This window comes from Tiliqua scincoides, chromosome 9 (genome assembly GCF_035046505.1).
Source record: "Tiliqua scincoides isolate rTilSci1 chromosome 9, rTilSci1.hap2, whole genome shotgun sequence".
Classification (NCBI taxonomy): Eukaryota; Metazoa; Chordata; class Lepidosauria; order Squamata; family Scincidae; genus Tiliqua; species Tiliqua scincoides.
In genome coordinates this window covers 13,001,663-13,020,776 of record NC_089829.1, presented here as the reverse complement: position 1 = coordinate 13,020,776, position 19,114 = coordinate 13,001,663, and the positions used below count along the sequence as shown (strand labels likewise).

Below are 19,114 nucleotides of genomic sequence, written 5' to 3'. Positions count from 1 at the left end.
ACGTACAGGTCTGTAACATTTCCCTAGATGCAATCACATACCATGGTAGCATCAAGTCTAATATATTAAAAATAAAATATTGAATGGGGACCCACCTGAAATTGGCTCGCGACCCACAGTTTGAGAAACACTGCATATGAACTGACTCTTTCATATACTGTACATCAGGGGTGCTCAATAGGTGGATCGCAATCTACCGGTAGATCACGAGGCAAAATGAGTAGATCGCGGAGCCCTGTCTCTCCAAACTGTTAATATGTCAGTTTCGTCTAGTGACTAGATGAAACTGACATATTTAGCTGACACTAAACTGACACTGAAACTGACACTTTAGCTGCTCTTCAGGCATGCAGCAACAAAACTGACGAAACTGACTAATAATAATAATAATAATAATAATAATAATAATAATAATAATAACAACTTTATTTTTATCCCGCCTTTCTCACCAAAGGGACTCAAGGCGGCTTACAACATATAAAAACATAATTTAAAAACAAGTAAAAAACATATTAACACATCATAAAAAACAGCAGTCAGAGTAAAAAAATAGGTAAAAAGAGCATAGAGCAGCAACAAGTCATAAAAGAATCAGGCCTGTAAAAATATTAAAAGATGTTAAAAAGATGTTAAAAGGCCGAGAACTCAGAAGGCCTGTTTAAACAGAAGGGTCTTCAGGCCTCGCCGAAAGGTCTCAAGAGAGGGAGCCATTCTTAAGTCAGGGGGAAGGGAGTTCCATAGCGTTGGTGCCACTACTGAGAAAGCCCTATTTCTTGCAGCCGCCCCACGTACCTCCCTAGGCGGCGGCACTTGTAAAAAGGCCTTCTCTGATGACCTAAGAGGATGAGCTGGATTGTACGGGAGCAGGCGATCTCTAAGATACCCTGGTCCAGAGCAGTATAGGGCTTTAAAGGTCAATGCCAGCACCTTGAATTGGGCCCGGAAACGAATGGGCAGCCAATGCAGCCGCTGGAGAAGCGGACTGACAGAGTCGAACCGCCTACCTCCAGTAACCACACGGGCCACCGCATTCTGCACTAGTTGCAGTTTCCGAACCGTCTTCAAGGGCAGCCCCACATAGAGCGCGTTACAGTAATCTAATCTCGATGTCACAGAGGCATGGATCACCGTGGCCAGGTCTGCACGATCCAAGTACGGCCGCAGCTGGCGCACCAGCCAAAGCTGAGCGAAGGCCCCCCTAGCCACAGCCACCACCTGGGAATCCAGGAGCAGCTGCGAGTCCAGGTGGACCCCCAAGCTGCGGACCTGCTCCTTCAGAGGGAGTGCAACCCCATTCAGCGCAAGCCGATAGTCCAGCACCTGCATCGAGGATTTCCGAACCAGGAGAGCCTCTGTCTTATCCGGATTTAATTTCAGCTTGTTAGCCCCCATCCAGATCCTCACTGCCTCCAGACAGCGCTCCAGGCCCTCAACCGCCACCCTGGAGTCTGGAGGAAAGGAGAGATAGAGCTGGGTGTCATCGGCATATTGATGGCACCCCACTCCAAACCCCCGGATGACCTCTCCCAGCGGTTTCATGTAGATGTTAAATAGCATGGGGGACAGAATTGAGCCCTGTGGCACCCCGCATCTCAAGGGCCAGGGTGTCGAACAGGCATCCCCCAGCACCACCATCTGGGACCGACCCTCCAAGTAGGAGCGGAACCACCGCAAAACAGTGCCTCCAGCTCCCAACTCGGCCAATCGGCCCAGAAGGATACCATGGTCGATGGTATCGAAAGCCGCTGAGAAGTCCAGCAGGACCAACAGGGACGCACTCCCCCTGTCCAGTCCCCGGCGTAGGTCATCCACCAAGGCGACCAAGGTGGTTTCCGTCCCAAAGCCCGGCCTGAAGCCAGATTGAAAAGGATCCAGATAATCCGCTTCATCCAAGACCCTCTGGAGTTGGGACGCCACCACCCGCTCAATTACCTTGCCCAGAAATGGGATGTTGGAGACTGGCCGGTAGTTATCCAACACAGTGGAATCCAGGGAGGGCTTCTTCAGGAGGGGGCGAACCACTGCCCGTTTCAAAGCAAGTGGTAACGTCCCCTCCATCAAGGAAGAGTTGACCACCCTCCCTGTCCACTCAGCCAGCCCACCCCGGGCAGCTCTTATCAACCAAGCTGGGCAAGGGTCGAGCAGGCAGGCAGATGGCCTCACACTCCAAAGGAGTCTGTCCACATCCTCAGGCTGTACAAGCTGAAAAGAATCCCACAACACAGGACAAGCAGTTGCCAAGGGGACATCGTCAGACACTGTCAATGTGGCATCCAAGTTGTGACGAATACGATCGATTTTATCTGCAAAATGTTGCGCAAACACGTCACAGCGGCTGACCGTGTATTCCTCCTGGTCTACTGGGGGGGCCTGGTGGAGGAGGCCCCGCACCACATGGAACAGCTCTGCCGGACGGTTGTCAGCAGACGCAATGGTAACAGAGAAGAACGATCTCTTCGCTGCTACCACCGCCACAGAATAGGCTCTGTAATGGGTTCTACTCCGTGTCCGATCGGATTCATCCCGAGTTTTCTGCCACCGTCGCTCTAGACGCCTGCCCTGCCGCTTCATCATTCGCAGCTCCTCAGTGAACCAAGGAGCCGCTCCGAGTCTGCGACGTGGCAGAGGTCGCTCCGGAACAATCTCATCCACTGCCCTGGTCATTTCCCCATTCCAGAGGTCAACCAGGGCCTCAGATGAGACGCCAGACTAGACTCCAGCAGGGGCTCCATACATTAAAGGGGGTGTCTGTCAGATCCCCTGGTAGATCTCCGGGTCTTGCTGGGTTTCAAAGTAGCTCTCGAGCCAAAAAAGTGTGAGCACCCCTGCTGTACATCTACATTGTCTGTTTCCTTGCCACTTTCAATCACAACCACTAGAGGGCAGGCCTGTCTATTGCCTGTTCCTTTGCCAACTCCTTGGCACTTGTGGAGTGGGGAAGGCATTTTCTGAGCACATGGAGTGGGATTATTTTGTACCTAATTACCCTGAAAATAAAGCAAGGCCTGTGTTGAAGCCACGTGACACATCAACCTTGCTGAAGCTAAACAGATCCAGAAACCCCATATATAGTACTTTAAGTGTTTTGGAGGAAAGGATGAGGTTCAAAGAAAATCATTAATAACTATTGAGGCAGAGCTCAATGATAGAGCACCTGATTTGCAAGCAGAGAGTCCCAGGGTTAACCCCTTGCAGCATCCCCACACAGGACTGGGAAAGGCCTCTGTGTAAAACTTTGGGATGCTGCTGCCAGTCAGTGATGACAATATTGTACTGGATTCAGCAAGGGTCAGGCACAGAAGGCAGCTTCCTCCAACCTCAATACCAAGAGTAAGCCAGAGGAGAGAGACAGAGGCATGAATTAACCCAACTCTCTCACTACTTACCATTTAGGAGTCATGTATGATCCTTGTCTTGTTTTCTTCAAATCCTTTCTCAAAATCCCCTTTTTCCTCTGCAGCCCTGGGGGCAACTGCTGTGTCCTTGTGCCTCATTGCAGCAGCTAAGCCTAAACATGTAGGCATGAAATAGTTATATACATTTCCCATGTTTACACCCTGCCTCCACCTCCCTTCCCCCTCTGTTGTCTCCATGATGTCTACTTCTGGATTGGGAGCTCCTTGGGGCAGGGACCTGTCCTCCCATGTGCTGAAAATGGCAATGTATGACAACTGTTACCCTGCACATGCCCGATCTCATCTGATCTTGGAAGCTAAGCAGGGTCAGGCCTGGTTAGTACTTGGATGGGAGACTGCCTGGGAATACCGGGTGCTGTAGGCTTATACCATAGTCTTTCGAGACTGAAGGTTGCCAACCAATATGACAATGCACACCCCCCCCCCCAGATGTTAGGGGTTGGATTTGGCCTGTTGAATATCAGGATCTTCCAAGGGACCTGGGATATTCGCCAATATTTTCGTGAAATGTGTGCTTTTCCAGGTAAGGCTGCTTTCCGTAGTTGGTGTGTCATGATTTCAACCCCTAGGATGTTCCTGTGCTTTCCCAAGTCTTTTGGTATTGTGATTCGAGTGTTGACAACTATTAATACAATAATATTATTTATAATAATTTTAATTAATATTCTTATTATATATAATATTATATTACATATTATATATAATATTTAAGAGAGAATAGAATGGAATAGAATAATAAATCAATGAACGTTAATGTTATACTAATACCATATAATAATTCATACAATATTAACAATCTAATAGCATTATTGTTACTATAAAAATCACAGGAGTGATTTGGGGGAAGAACGAAGAGTCCTTTGTCTCCTCTTTGATCACGGGGGGCCAGCAAATCCTATTAATGACTTGACTTCACATTTACCCATCTCACCCTCATCCATGCCCTGGTGCAGCTTTCCCAGTTGAGAAGAGTCTCAGCTGGGATGAATGTTGAATCCAGACCCCTAAAACAGGCACAAACCCAGCCTGTTTGCAAAGGGCGAGGTGAAGCAGTTCAAATCTTGGGCTCTAGTACTGGGGGTTTTGAAGCAAAACCTGTCCCTGGATCAGCTGTGCACCCCAATAATGGCATATTGGGTGGGTGCCACCAATGTGGTATTTCAAGGTTGATCTGGCCAGGGGGGGGTGAGCAATGGGCCTTTGACCAGTGGGGTACCCCTGTGGAAGCAGACCCAACTCGAACAGCAAAGACTTCAGCATCCACTCCCAGCAAAACATCTTCCCTGCTGTTAAGGCATACCTGTGCCCGGATCCTCCCCAGAGGACCCTGCAGCTTCCCTGGTGAGATGTGGAGACATGATGCATGGAGGGAGGGCAGGGAGTGCCGATGCCATTTGCTTGCAAGGAATTCCTTCCTCCTATGCTGCTGCAGCATCACAGCCACCTGCCTACCGCTTTAAAGCTGGCTGGTGGAGAGATGGAGAAAAGGCGGATGCATCTCTGCAGAGCCTGGGAGGAAGGAGGGCAAGATGCAGAGTGACATCACCCAACTCTCCTCCCCAGTTGGCTGCTGGGGGGGGGGGGGGTGAGACACGCCAGCGCAGGGGAACTGCATAGCCGGAGAGTGAATCCAAGGGGGGAAGCCAGCAAGCCTTGTTGAGCAGCAAAGAACACAAGGATGCCCCACCATCTGTCCTGATACAGGTAACACCCTGTCTTGTGGCATCATGGCTGTTTTCTGGGAGAGGAGATGCAGCCGCCCTGGGTACCACTGGGCCTTCTAGCTGGGAGGGAGACAGGGATGGCAAAAGTGGCTCCAGGCTCTGTGGTTTTAGCTCTGACCGAGAAGCATTAGAGATTGGAGTGACAAGCCTTTTGGGGCTGGGAAAGAGAGGAAGTGTGTGCGTGTGTGGTGGACCTGCGCCTTACAGAATGACGGTGACTGAGAATTTCTCTAGGATCAGAATGACCAATCAGACTCCCCATCACTCAATAGCCTGAGCAAGGTGGGGCCCCAGAACTCCACCATCACCTCCCAGTCTCTCCCTGGAATTTTCACCTTTCTTTTCTTTTTAAAAATTAAACCAGTCTCCACCCTTTTTGCCTATAAAGCTGCAGGGATACCCAAAGTATTCCAAAATATGTAACTTTTCTGAGCCCTGACATGACACCACAAATGGAAGATCCCAGACCTGGCCTCGTGCGATGGGTTGCACAAAATGTACAAAATTATTCAAAGTATTGTATTAAATTACCTTCAGACTCTGTGTATAAGGTGTAGCTGAAAATAAATGAATTTTGTGTTTAGACTTGGTTGCCATCCCCATTATTTCCCACTAGTAGGGGTGTTTGAAAATGGTTTTATTTTTTTTTTTGCAGATTTCATGATTTGAAAAAAAATGAAAACGGCAGAAAGCGGTGTTATGTGTTTTTATCCCAAGGTCTTGTTTTTTGTTAATTTTAAACACTTTAAAAGTGTACTAGGTAGGTGATATGGATAAGATATCGTCAGCAGATGCGTCACAGTTTTATTTCTGACTGGAAAAGTAATCTATTTTAATTTATGGAAAATATGTTAAACACCAAGATATTTTGTGTTTTTTGTTTTTATTTGTTTTGTGTTTTTATGTGTTTTTAACAACAACAACAAAAAAACACCTTTCCACATTATGCAAGTATACGGAAAAATCCACTAGCCAAAATGTTTATTCTTTTAACCATGATAGTCAATGGGATTTACTCCTGGGTAAGTGTGGATAGGATTGCAGCCTAGGATTGTTAAAAGTTTTCCTGCTCGATGATGTCACTTCCAGTCATGACATCACTCCCGGTGGATCCTGACAGATTCTCATTCTAAAAAGTGGGTCCTGCTGCTAAATGTGTGGGAACCACTGCTCTAGCCCATTGCTCTACTCTCCTCCATACTTCTACTGTGTCTCTCAGGGGACATTCTAGCCACCACTCTCATCTCCTCCATATGTCCACTCTGTTCCCCTTTGAGTGTGTGTGTGTGTGGGGGGGGGGGAGAACTCATGGTAGCTGCTCACACCTCCCAGTGCACTGCCAAGTGAGGAGACTGGTGGCATTTGCCCCCCCCCTCGCCTTCAGGAGCTGGGAGACCTTGGGACACCCCTGCTGACACATGTGTAGTTTCTGTCTTAGGTTCCCAGTTCTCAAAATAATTGTTCCTTTCTTGCCAGTTTGTCCCTGCAGGAAGAGCCACCATAATTCCCCCCAACATGGCGACCCCTTCGGGCGATGTGCTCTTCCCCACTCTCTCTTCTCAGGAATTGTGGAGGTCGCAGGTGACCGGGTATGCCGGTTCCGTCACCCGCCACATCAGCCATCGTGCCAACAACTTCAAAAGGCATCCGAAGAGGAGGAAACACATTCGGCCGTCCCCTCCCCCTCCTCCAAACACCCCCTGCCCCATCGACCTGATCCACTTTGGTGAAATCCACCCACAAAGGTCCTTCCTCGAACTGTTGTTCAATGGCTGCATCCTCTTTGGGATTGAATTCAGTTATGCGATGGAGACGGCCTATGTGACCCCCGTCCTGCTTCAGATGGGGCTGCCTGACCAGCTGTATGGAATGGTCTGGTTTATCAGCCCAATTCTGGGTAAGTCGCTCCGAGGAGGGGCACGGCAGTCTCGATCTGGGGGATGCTATTTGCTTGAAATTGGTGGAGCTTCCGCCAGTGCCCAAGCCTCGTTTCTCCAGGTTTGGTGGAAAAATTATGACATGGGCGGCACTGCATAAACTTGTAATATGACCCTCGGGTGCCAATCCTGCACCTCTATGCCCTGACTGACACTGCACCCTCACCTGCCCTTCTGCTGTTGCTGTCCACCACCACCTGACTTGGCACTCTGTTCTTCTTCATGTTGCATTGGAAAAGGAGGAGGACAGAGCAGAAGAGAAAATATGGAGGAGAGGGGTAGACAAGAGTGTCTTCCAGGAGACGCTCTAGTCCACCACACTGTTCCCCCCCCAACCAGCAATCCAGTCCCTTCTTTCTTTTGAAATACAGTAAACAGTGGTGGAGGTGCAAAAATAGTGCAAATGGCAGAGGAAGGTGACAGCAGAGAATGGTGTGATGGTCTTCCACTGGCTCTCCTCTTGAGTGACCACCTTGGTCTGTTTCCCTGTCTATTTTAGCTTTCCCTCTCCCCCCACAAAAGGCTTCATCTGTTTTGAAAGAAAAAAAAAATCAAAGGAGTGATTGATGTCCTTTTGCTTCTTCAGATTAAGCTCCTGCTATTTCTAGCAACTTAATTTGTATATATAATCCAGTCTGCCTGGAATATCCCTTCTCTTGTCTGACCTCAGTCTCATTGATCTCATGTGTTTTCAGACCACAGGCCAAGCCCTGTGTGTTTAAAGGATCATCTGCATAAACAAAATCCAAAGAAAACCAGCATGTCAAGGAGAAGGATTCCAGCGTCACCTGCTCCCTGATGTGCTAGCTTTCTATGTGCAATGAGTTTTTTTTTAATTGAAGGAGATTCCATCATGTGGGCCACCACCCATCAGAACTAGTACAGCTCAGAACCAGGTTTATGTACTTCAATTCAGGTGTTAGGGACATGTTTTATCTTGCTATCTTACTCCAAACCTTCTTCAGCAGGACTGGGACTGATGATGCTTTGAACGTCAATGGTTCTGTCCTTTCAGGTTTCCTGCTACAGCCTTTGCTGGGGGCCTGGAGTGACAGGTGCAGCTCACCTTTTGGCAGGAGAAGACCCTTCATCCTGGTCCTGGCTATCGGTTATTATTAATATTATTATTGTTGTTAAGAATACTTCTATACCAATTTTCAACCAAAGTTGTTCACAATTTGGTTTTAAGCTTTGCTCTTGTGGGTCATTCATTCCAGCGATGCCATTTCTCAATGAAAATACTGACCCAGTGCACAGCCACTGGGTCAATTGTGACCCAGTGCACAATTTGAAAAGGGCAAATTCCACACCAAGGTCATTACGAAAGGGAATGAAAACAAAACAGGTTATATTATTATGCCCTTATGCAAATTTGGTATGGCCACATCTGGACTATCTGGTACAGTCCTGATCACCACATCTCAAAAAAAGATGAAAGGTACAAAAGAGGGTAACTAAAATAATTGGCTGGAGCATCTTCCTTATGGGAAAAAGTGACAACATTTGGGGCTTCAGAGATGTGGGGGAAAAGGTGATCACATGGAAGCCATGATTGGGACTTAAAAAATTATGCTCATAAGAATATAAGAACAGCCCTGCTGGATCAGGACATAGGCCCATCTAGTCCGGTTTCCTATATCTCACAGTGGCCCACCAAATATGTCAGGGAGCACACAAGACAAGGAGACCTGCCTCCTGGTGCCTTCCCTTGCATCTGGCATTCTGAGATAACCCACTTCTAAAATCAGGAGTTACAATTGTACATACATATCATGGTTTGTAACCCCTGATGGACTTTTCCTCCAGAAATTTGTCCAATCCCCTTTTAAAGGCATCCAGGCCAGATGCCATCACCGCATCTTCTAGCAAGGAGTTCCACAGACTAACTCAGTGTGGAGAGTGAGCTTTTCTCCCTCTCTCACAGTACCTTGGGGTCATCCAATGAAACTAACATGAGATTTAGGACAGAGAAAAAGTGTTACTTCACCCAGTGCATACGTAGCCTGTGGAATTCATCGCTACAAGATGTAGGGATGATGGAACTTGGGGCTTCTGAGTTTAGAGAAAAGGTGATAGTGTGAGGGGATTTATAAAATTATGCACTGTGTGTGTGTAGAAAGAGGGCAGAAAGTAGTTTTCCCTCCTCTCTCACACAACACTAGGATTAGCTATCTTTCTAGGAAACTGACTGGCAAAACAGAGAGACTGTCTGTTATTTCTGTCTTTTTGGGAGCTGTACTTACTGTTTTTAAATAGGAATTGTTAGGAATTCTTTCGTTGTCCAAATGTGGGACGCCAATGTTTTAAAATGAATAAACCAAATTCATACGCTCCCACGATGCACAGTTGATCTGTGGAATTCACTGCCACTAGATGCGGTGAAAGGGGATGAGACACATTTATGGAGGACAGATCTATCCGCAGTTAAATTTTGATTGTCGTGTAGAAGGCCCAGGTTCAGGAGAGTGAAACATACTTGACTTGACTCCCAGCTCGCTGGAAAGTGGCTCAGAGCCAGTGCAGTCACTTGCACATCCTCTTCAATAGATAGACATTTTGTTCTCCTTCCTGCAAAAGAAAAAAAAAATAAGTGTGTAATCAGTGCAATTAAAGGGATGATTGTCTCTACACTGATTGCACTCCTAGTAATAAACTAGTCTTAAGATACGAGTGTGAACACATTCCTTTTTCTCTTCTTTTTTTAAATTTCACACTGATTTTTTCTGAATTCATTCCTGCACCCCAGGGGCACTGTTGGGGCTCTCGCTGATGCTGAATGGCAGGGATATCGGAAGCGCTTTGACAGATACGGCCGGCAACCACAAATGGGGAATTGTGCTCACTGTCTGTGGGGTCATCCTCATGGACTTCTGTGCAGACTCTGCCGACAACCCCAGCCACGCCTATATGATGGACGTTTGCGGCCCATCGGATCAGGACCGTGGGCTCAACATTCATGCCTTGCTAGCTGGTGAGCTTCTTGCTTTGATGAAAAGATGACTCAGCATTTATGTCTTGATTTTAGAGCAAGGGTGTCAAAACTGTTTCATATAGCAGGTCAAACATTTATTTGGTTTATAGCGTCCGTGCTGCCTGCTGAGGGCCGGAAGTGATGTCATTAAGCAGGTCATGGCCAAAAATAAGCACTTTTTTCTCTCTTAGGAATTGCTAAATGACAGAAGAGAAAATATGGAAATTGTAATATGGATATTACAGGTGGAAGCTGTTTATCTGCAGGTTTTACATCTGTGGATGTGACTCAATGTGGGACCCCTGGACCTGTGTTGGGCCAGACTAGGTCCCACCTGAACCCTCCAAAGGCAATCAGAGCATCTGCCCATGCGGGCTTCAGAATGGCCCATAGAAGTGAAAAAAGCACTAGTTTCGGTTTCCCTAGGGAAACCAGAAGTGACATTTTTATGCCTGTTAAGCCATTCTGAGGCCCGGGGAAGCCGTCCAGGGGAAACCACCTTCCAGCCCGCACAGAGTTCAGGCTCCTTCCCAACCCAGTTCCTCCCCCTGCCCCTCCCTCTCCTTACCCCATTTCACCACTCCCTGCCTCTCCCCCATGCCTTGATACTACTTACTGCTGGTCAGCACTGCTGAAGTGCCAGTCAGACTTCCAAGTGGTGCAGTACTGGCTCGGTACTGACTGGTGAAGTCCAGTGCCAGCAATCCCTCCTCTCCGGGTGCCGTAGCCTTGCTTTAAGGCATGTTTCCGGTACCCAGCACCACCAGTACCTTCATACCACTGGCACTACAGAGCTCAGGATTGAGTTTCAAGGCAGCAAGTTGGTGAGAGGCACCCATCTCTGCCTGCCTACCTGTCTCCACTACTCCTCCTTCTACTGTTTGGATTGGAAAAGGAAGAGAAGGACAGAAAGGAAGAGGAAATGCAGGTCAAAGGAGAGGAGAATGCTGAGTGAGAGCATTGGAGAAGGCTTAGGCCAACCCTGTTGTCCAAAGTCCCCTCCAATTCTGTGATGCTATGAACAGACCAGGTAGCCTTAGACAAGTCCTGTCCATTCAGCCTCAGTCCTCCTATCAGTAATATGGACAGAAAAATACAGCCTTACCTTACAAGGTTGTTGTAAGCTCTTTGCGTGCTCTGTTGGCAACCTTCAGTCTCGAAAGACTATGGTATCGCGCTCTGAATGGTGGTTCTGGAATAGCGTCTAGTGTGGCTGAAAAGGCCAATTTGGGAGTGACAATCCCTTCCACACTGGGAGCAAGTGCAGTCTGTCCCTAGTCTGTCTCCCTGGCTATGGGCCTTCCTTCTTTGCCTCAGACTGTTGGCCAAGTGTCTCTTCAAACTGGGAAAGGCCATGCTGCACAGCCTGCCTCCAAGCGGGCCGCTCAGAGGTCAGGGTTTCCCACTTGTTGAGGTCCACTCCTAAGGCCTTCAGATCCCTCTTGCAGATGTCCTTGCAAAGATCATGTTCAGTATCATTATGACTGGGTGCTGGCTCTTGAGGAATGGGCTTTCTGTCCGAATGGAAGGGAAAGTCACATCTGCTCTTCTCCTGACAGGTCTTGGAGGTGGCTTTGGGTACATCGTTGGAGGAATTCATTGGGACCGAACAGGATTTGGTAGGGCTGTGGGAGGCCAGCTTCGTGTCATCTACATCTTTACCTCAATTGCATTGACGGTCGCGACAATCTTGACTTTGGTCAGCATTCCAGAGAGGCCCTTACAGTCTTTTAGCGGGAAGAAGAAAGTGATGAAAAGTCCCAGCCTGCCGCTGCCCCCCTCACCTCCCCTTCTCTTCGAGGACTGCACCAATGAGAACCCGGCCCCTCAGAACGCGGTCCACTTATATGCAAGTTTCACCAGCCCCATTTCCCCTCTCAGCCCCCTCACACCCAAATATGGCAGCTTCATCAGCCGGGACAATTCGTTGACGGGACTTAGCGAGTTTGCATCCTCGTTTGGGACCTCCAACATTGACAGTGTGCTCATAGATTGCTTTACGGGTGGACATGATGGCTACCTGGCCATCCCAGCCAGCTTGCCCAGGCAAGCCATCAGTGTGAGCTTTCCCAGAGCTCCAGAGGGCTTTTACCTCCATGAAAATGGAACCTTAGAGGCCGGAGAGAGTGTTGGGACCCCTGGGCCAGAAGGAGAGCGCCTGAGGGTGGGATCGTTGGATGCAATAAAGCCACGGTCATCGGGAATCCTGAAAAGGCCTCAGACTTTGGCCATCCCGGATATCATCACAGGGAACATTCCGGAAAGCAGTAGAAGGAGGAATGTCACCTTTAGCCAACAGGTGAGCGAAGGACATGGAGGGAGCGATGTTTGTCAAATGGAAATGTTCTCTGCTAATATCCTGGCAGTTTCCAAACTAGTTGCATCCTAAATGCTGAGAATTCCGAGTGTTGTTACAAAGCAGGGCTTGCTGAAGTCACAAGTGTGTCAACCCTTGAGAAGTTGGGGAAGTTGGTACCAGAGATGGGGGCCCAGAAATAGGGGTGGAGCCTTGTTGGAAATGGGTGGGGCCAGCAGGAAAGGGGTGGGATACTGTGGGATACTGTGTTTCATGTAGTTTGGACTAATAATAATAATAATAATTTTCTTATTATTTTATTGCAAATTGTTTCTAAGTCATGTTTGTTCAAGAGTACGAGTTCTTTCTTTGCTGGAATGGTAATGTGAAAGATTCTATTTCACCATATGCTTTGTTAGGAATCATGTCATGAGTCATGCAATGGCAGACGGAGCATGTGATCCATTGAATCATCTGTGTACTTCATGGCAAATTGACAGGGAGCGCCCACCTCTGCTGCTTCTCCTCCTTCTGCTCCCTGAATTTGAAAAGGAAGAGGGGAGTGGGTCAGAAGAGGATGTGTGGAAGAGAGGAGAGTGGTGGCCTTAAATGTCTCCAAAAAGGGAGGGTATAGCAAAAGAAGTGTGGAGGAGAAGAGATCGATGGCCTAGACTGTCTCCAAAGAGACATTTTATCCCAACACACACCTCTTCTCCGCAGCCCCACTTCTGCACTGCTCCCCACTTCCTTTTTGAATCCAAGGAGTATGGCAGGAGGAACAGGAAGAGAGTGCAGTCGTGGAGAGTGGCAGCAGTAGCACTTCCTGTCCTGCCTTGGATACTAGAAGATCTTGGTTGCACCCTGTTTGCCCTTCATTGGTAGCAGGATTGGTGGCCCTGCAGCCAGGAGACTTGCTGGCTGGCTACTTGGGCCTTCGATGCCACCAAAGGCAACACACAACTCCATGTTGTTTGCTGGTTCTTTTTTCTTTCTGATTTTCGGATGCTGTTTTCGGGGCAGGTGGCAAACATTTTGCTGAATGGGGTGAAGTACGAGAGTGAACTGAACGGCTCCAACGAACTCTCGGAGCAGTCTCTCTCCATGAAGCTCCTGTGTTCGACCATCTGTCACATGCCCAAGCCTCTCCGCAACCTCTGCATCAATCACTTCCTAGGTAAATGCTGCATGATTGGCTGCCGGGATGACCTGGGGCCCAGAACTTCAGAAAAGCCCCATGGCTGTTGGACTGTGGGTACGGTGGACAAGTTCCAACACTTGCCCCTACTAAGTGGGTTCAGAGGCACCTTTGAAAGTGGAGGTTCTTTTATGCTTAGCAATGGGAGAGCGGCTGTCCCCATTTGGCCCAATCTAGCGTCCAGTGGCTGTTTGCTGGTGCATCTTGAACCTCTCTGGGAAAGGGGACTGTTTTCATTCATTTTGAAGCATAAAGCATTTTGTGAACATTTTTGTGGGAAAGCAGCATATAAATCCTTTCCATCAACAAATGTAATTGCATAATTAATTACATCAAAGCATCAACCGCTGTATTGAGAGATGGGACTTCTTCCCGCTCCCCAACCCCAGCCTTTTGTTTATTATTTATTTATTTATTCACATTTTTATACCGCCCTTCCTCCAAAGTGCTCAGAGTGGTTTACACAGCTGCTCCTCCCCTCCTCCTTGTCCTCACAACAACCCTGTGAGGTAGGTGAGGCTGAGAGAAAGTGACTGGCCCAAGGTCACCCAGGAAGCTTTGCCGCTGTGGGGAGATTTGAACCTGGATCATCCAGGTCTAAGTCCACCTCCCAAACCACTACACCATCCTGGCTCTCTTGTTCACCTGTATACCACCTGAAGAGGAAAAATACAGCAGGGAATCGTGTAGCATCTTCAACCAACTGATCGCACTCAAAGCTTTGTGAATCACTATCCACTTTACCAGGCACAGTTCACAAATCTTGCACTGAAATAAACATGTTTGTCTAAAGTCCGAGAAGACTCTTTGTCAGGGCAAACCTGAGTCTTGCAGGTTCCTGAGGCAGGTACCTGGAGTCAGACCATACTGAGCATGATGGATCAAGGGTCTGTCTCTGGTCTGACTCAGTTTATGGCAGCTTCAGACCCTGCAAGTTGAGGGGATCTCTGTTTTGTAGCCTGGTTCCCCACAGAGCGTGGGTCCTGCATAGCCGCCTCTTAGGCTGCAATCCTAACCACACTTTCCTGAGAGTAAGCCCCATTGAACAAAATAGGACTTACTTCTGAGTAGACCTGGTTAGGATTGTGCCCTTAATTTCAGAGCTTCCAAATCATGCTCTCCTCTCTGTCTGATTCTGCCCCCCCCCCCAGGTTGGCTCTCGTTTGAAGGGATGCTCCTGTTCTACACGGACTTCATGGGGGAAGTGGTGTTTCAAGGGGACCCCAAAGCGCCTCATGATTCAGAGGAATATCAGAAGTACAACGCTGGCGTGACCATGGGCTGCTGGGGGATGTGTATTTATGCGTTCAGTGCGGCCTTCTATTCAGGTACTAAAGCTCTCAGAACTTCAAGCCCCCACATTCTGCCTCTTAGCTGAAGACAGGGCTGGCCCAAGGCCTACCAGCACCTGCAGTGGTGCACCAAATATTGCTTCCTGTTAACCGTTGGCGCACCTGCTTTGCTCATTCAGAAAATGAGGAGAATTCAGAAAGAGGGAAGTGGAGCAGAAGAGGAGAAGAAGAGTACTGGCCTAGAGTGTCAGTGACAGATGGGCTAAACTTAGTGGTGGGCACTCTAACTCACCACTCTATTCTCTTCCACGCTTCCCCTTCTTCCTTTTCAGACCCCGACAGTGTGAACAGGAGGGCAGGGGACAACTTAAAGAGTGAGGAATTGCACTGCCTGGAAATTCACTCTCTTCTCTTTGTTCTGCTTTACAGCCTCACTAGAAAAACTAGAGGAATACTTCAGCATCCGCACACTATATTTCATAGCATATCTTGCCTTTGGACTCGGCACTGGCCTAGCTACACTGTCTAGGAATATTTACGTCATTTTATCACTCTGCATCAGTTACGGTATTTTATTTTCAACGCTCTGCACGCTTCCATATTCCCTGCTGTGTGACTATTACCAAAATAAAAAGGTAGGTACTGGTAATAACCCAGCAGATTCTTTTGTTGCTCCAGGCATCTCAGACTGAGTGGCTTAGAGGACGTGCAGAGTGCATTTCCCTGATGGAACTCGGAGCACTTGAGGAGTGTCTTTCCGTTCTGGTGGGAAGTGGTTTTTAAAGCTCAGGTTAAGGACAGAGTGCCTCTGAGCATGAACAGAGTACCACATGTTTATCTATTCCTTAGGGAAAAAAACTTACATAGAGGAGAAATATAAAAATACTAACAACTAAGTTGCAGCCACAGCAGCATAGGGGTGGAGCAGAGCACTGGGACTTCACTAAGGGATGACATCATCAACAGGAGCACTCAGGTGCTGCCTTTTGAAATATTTTTCAAAGGACTTGAGCCAAGAAGAGGCCAACTGGGAAATTTGCCTAGGGGTATATCCTAGTATCTAGACCAGTGTTTCTCAAACAGTGGGTCAGGACTCACTAGGTGGGTCATGAGCCAATTTCAGGTGGGTCCCCATTCATTTCAATATTTTATTTTTAATATATTAGGCTTGATGCTACCATGGTATGCGACTGCATCTGAGGAAATGTTACAGACCTGTACTTCTAATAAGCTATTATGTATATGCTTTTAACAATGATAGCCAATGGGACTTATTCCCGGGTAAGTGTGGGTAGGATTGAAGCCTAGGATTGTTAAAAATTTTCCTGCTAGATGATGTCACTTTCGGTGATGACATCACTTCCGGTGGGTCCTGACAGATTCTCATTCTAAAGAGTGGGTCCCAGTGCAAAATGTGTGAGAACCACTGATCTAGACCACTATCTTTCCCAAGAGCTGCCTGGTGGGGAAGCTGACACTATATAGTTGTTGGCAACCTTCAGTCTCGAAAGACTCTGGTATCGCGCTCTGAAAGGTGGTTCTGGAACAGCGTCTAGTGTGGCTAAAAAGGCCAATTCGGGAGTGACAATCCCTTCCACACTGGGAGCAAGTGCAGTCTGTCCCTGGTCTGTCTCCCTGGCTATGGGCCTTCCTTCTTTGCCTCAGTCTGTTGGCCAAGTGTCTCTTCAAACTGGGAAAGGCCATGCTGCACAGCCTGCCTCCAAGTGGGCCGCTCAGAGGCCAGGGTTTCCCACTTGTTGAGGTCCACTCCTAAGGCCTTCAGATCCCTCTTGCAGATGTCCTTGTATCGCAGCTGTGGTCTACCTGTAGGGCGCTTTCCTTGCACGAGTTCTCCATAGAGGAGATCCTTTGGGATCCGGCCATCATCCATTCTCACGACATGACCGAGCCAACGCAGGCGTCTCTGTTTCAGCAGTGACACTATAGAGCGTCTGCTTTATTAAGGCTACAGTCCTTTGTAAATATACCACAAACCTCTATTATGAAACTTGCTCTGCCTCCCCAAGCCATCATTTTGCGATTGCCTCCAACTCCCCAGTCACCCTTTTGCAACTGGCTCTGCCTTCACAAACCACCATTTTGAAACTGGCTCTGCCTCCACAACCCACCACTGTGATACTGGCCCCACCTCTGCAAGCCATCCTTTTTACACTGGCTCTGGCAAAGCAATCAAAGGAGAAGCCAAAGGTCTTCCCACTCCAACCCCCTGAGACTGTCCGTGTTTGACGGTTTGCAGGCCACAAACATGCCTTGCAAAAGCTTTGCCATATGAAGGCTTTTCTCTCCCTCTCTCCAAACAGTTTGCAGGATCGACGGAGGACGGCACCAAGAGAGGGATGGGGGTGGATATTTCCCTCCTGAGCTGCCAGTATTTCCTTGCTCAGATCCTGGTCTCCATAGTGATGGGGCCATTAACAGCCGTGGTGGGCAGCGCCAATGGGGTGATGTACTTCTCTAGCGTGGTGTCTTTCGTCGGCTGCTTGTATTCGTCCCTCTGTGTCGTTTACGAGATCTCGCCGGCTGAGGAACTGGCCGAGGAGCGGCAGCCGTTGATGCTGAGCGCATGATGTCAGGGCGCAAGGAGAAGAGAGGTCCTACCCCACAATGCAGCAGACGAGATGGTGAAAGGGGAATGAGCACAGAGATTTGAATTGAATTAAAAAAAAATTATTATCAAACATGCAGAGTGGCTGCTTTGGAGTCTTTGAAACAAATGGTTTGCACAGGGAAAGATACCTGGAAGAATTGTAGAACATGGTCCATGAACTTTGAACATACCCCATTTGTAGTGTGTAGTGTAGAGGAACGGCTTTTCAACAGAGGCATGACCTCAGCTCCACTTTTAAACAGCTGTTGCAGCTCAATGGCTAAGAGATGCGTGGTGACTCAGGAATTTCCGGACTTGAGCCTCCCCTTCCAGGAATTCATGAGGTGACCTTAAAACCAGCTGCTCCCTGCTCAGCCTCAGTCTTCCCCATCTGCAGTATGGGTATAATAAGACTCATTTACTTTGAGGTTGTTGAAAGAGTTACATCAAGGCACTATAAGGGAGCAAATGCTCTAATGGGCTGGTTAAAGGCAAGGAATGAAACAAACCAAACCGAAATGAGTGTTTAATGCCACAGAGTGTTTTGCTCTCCCTAGGAGAGAGGATATTGAATCAGGAATAAGTTCTAGGTGGCTCAGTGGCTCAGTGATGAAGATACCTTCCATAAATCAAAAGAATAGCAACAATCTGGAAATAGGTAAAGCAAACACTGGCTCAGTACATATCTGTGAGTGACTCAAGCATTACCAAAGGAGGGGTCTGGTACAGACCGGTAACATCAGGGCTGGGGGGGGGGGGGCTGCCAGCTGTCTTGCTCTGTCTGCCTGCTCAGCTCCCCTGCTCCAGCCCAAGAGTGTCAAGAACATGCTGTCAAGCACATTCACAAGTACTCTTGAGCCAGCTAGGCCAGATCCCCACCTGGAGGGGGTAAGTTTGCGATGGCCCAGGCAGGTCAGTGTGGGGGGTGGGAAAAGGTGGCAAAGGGGTGGAAAGGAGGCAGCGGGGCGTTTGTGGGTGGAGGAGGGTGGGATGCTGGGCAGATCTGTCTTGGGAAGTGGGTGGGACCGGCTGCAGCACTGTAGGACAAATCCCAACCCCTCTCTCAGCCAGCCCAGCACTACATCAGGCTGCTCGAATTTGTGGCAGTCAATTCACTTGTGTGGATCTAAGTAGCTCAACTGAGTAGGGGGGGGATGTGACATGGGGTGAAAAACATCCACATACTCCCAGTTGCACTCCAGCCGGCACCCACCTTGTGCTGGCCTACCAGCCTACCTCTTGGCTGCCTTTCCAGTACAAATTAGGACTGGCCTGTTAATTCTTTAGTCAGGAGGGGCTGTTTGGGCAGTGGTACTCATTTAATTTCTCCACAATCTCCCTTTTACCACCCCTTTCCCTGCCCCACCATCCAGCGGGCCAACTGTTTCCCTAGCAGGTTTCCTGCTTCTAACATACAGTATTTGAAGAAGCTTTTATTATTCCTTTTAAGCCATTTCTGTCCAATTCTGTCCATTTCTGTTGCGTATATGCAACAGGGATCCAGTGTGTACACCTGCAGGCTGGGCAGAAATGGGTTTAATAAAAGCTTCTCCAAATATGTTAGAAGCAGGAAACCTGCCAGATAAATTAGTTGGCCTGCTGGACGGTGGGGAAGGGAAAGGGGCAAAAGATTGATACAAGCAGGCCACCTGGAGATCCTCATGATGGGAAGGGG

General features: G+C 48.4%; 1 protein-coding gene and 1 pseudogene across 1 annotated transcript; both read left to right on the top strand.

Moving 5' to 3' along the window:
• Positions 1–3,666: 3,666 nt before the first annotated feature.
• On the top strand, positions 3,667–3,780 carry LOC136660865 (5S ribosomal RNA; annotated as a pseudogene).
• A 2,355-nt stretch (positions 3,781–6,135) lies between these two features.
• SLC45A1 (solute carrier family 45 member 1) lies at positions 6,136–17,419 on the top strand. Its single transcript, XM_066637441.1, has 9 exons — positions 6,136–6,162; positions 6,617–7,037; positions 8,093–8,185; positions 9,824–10,048; positions 11,608–12,347; positions 13,365–13,518; positions 14,691–14,867; positions 15,261–15,466; positions 17,153–17,419. Exons 1-9 carry the CDS (start codon positions 6,136–6,138, stop codon positions 17,417–17,419), a joined length of 2,310 nt encoding a protein of 769 aa, XP_066493538.1.
• The last annotated feature ends 1,695 nt before the right edge of the window (positions 17,420–19,114 follow it).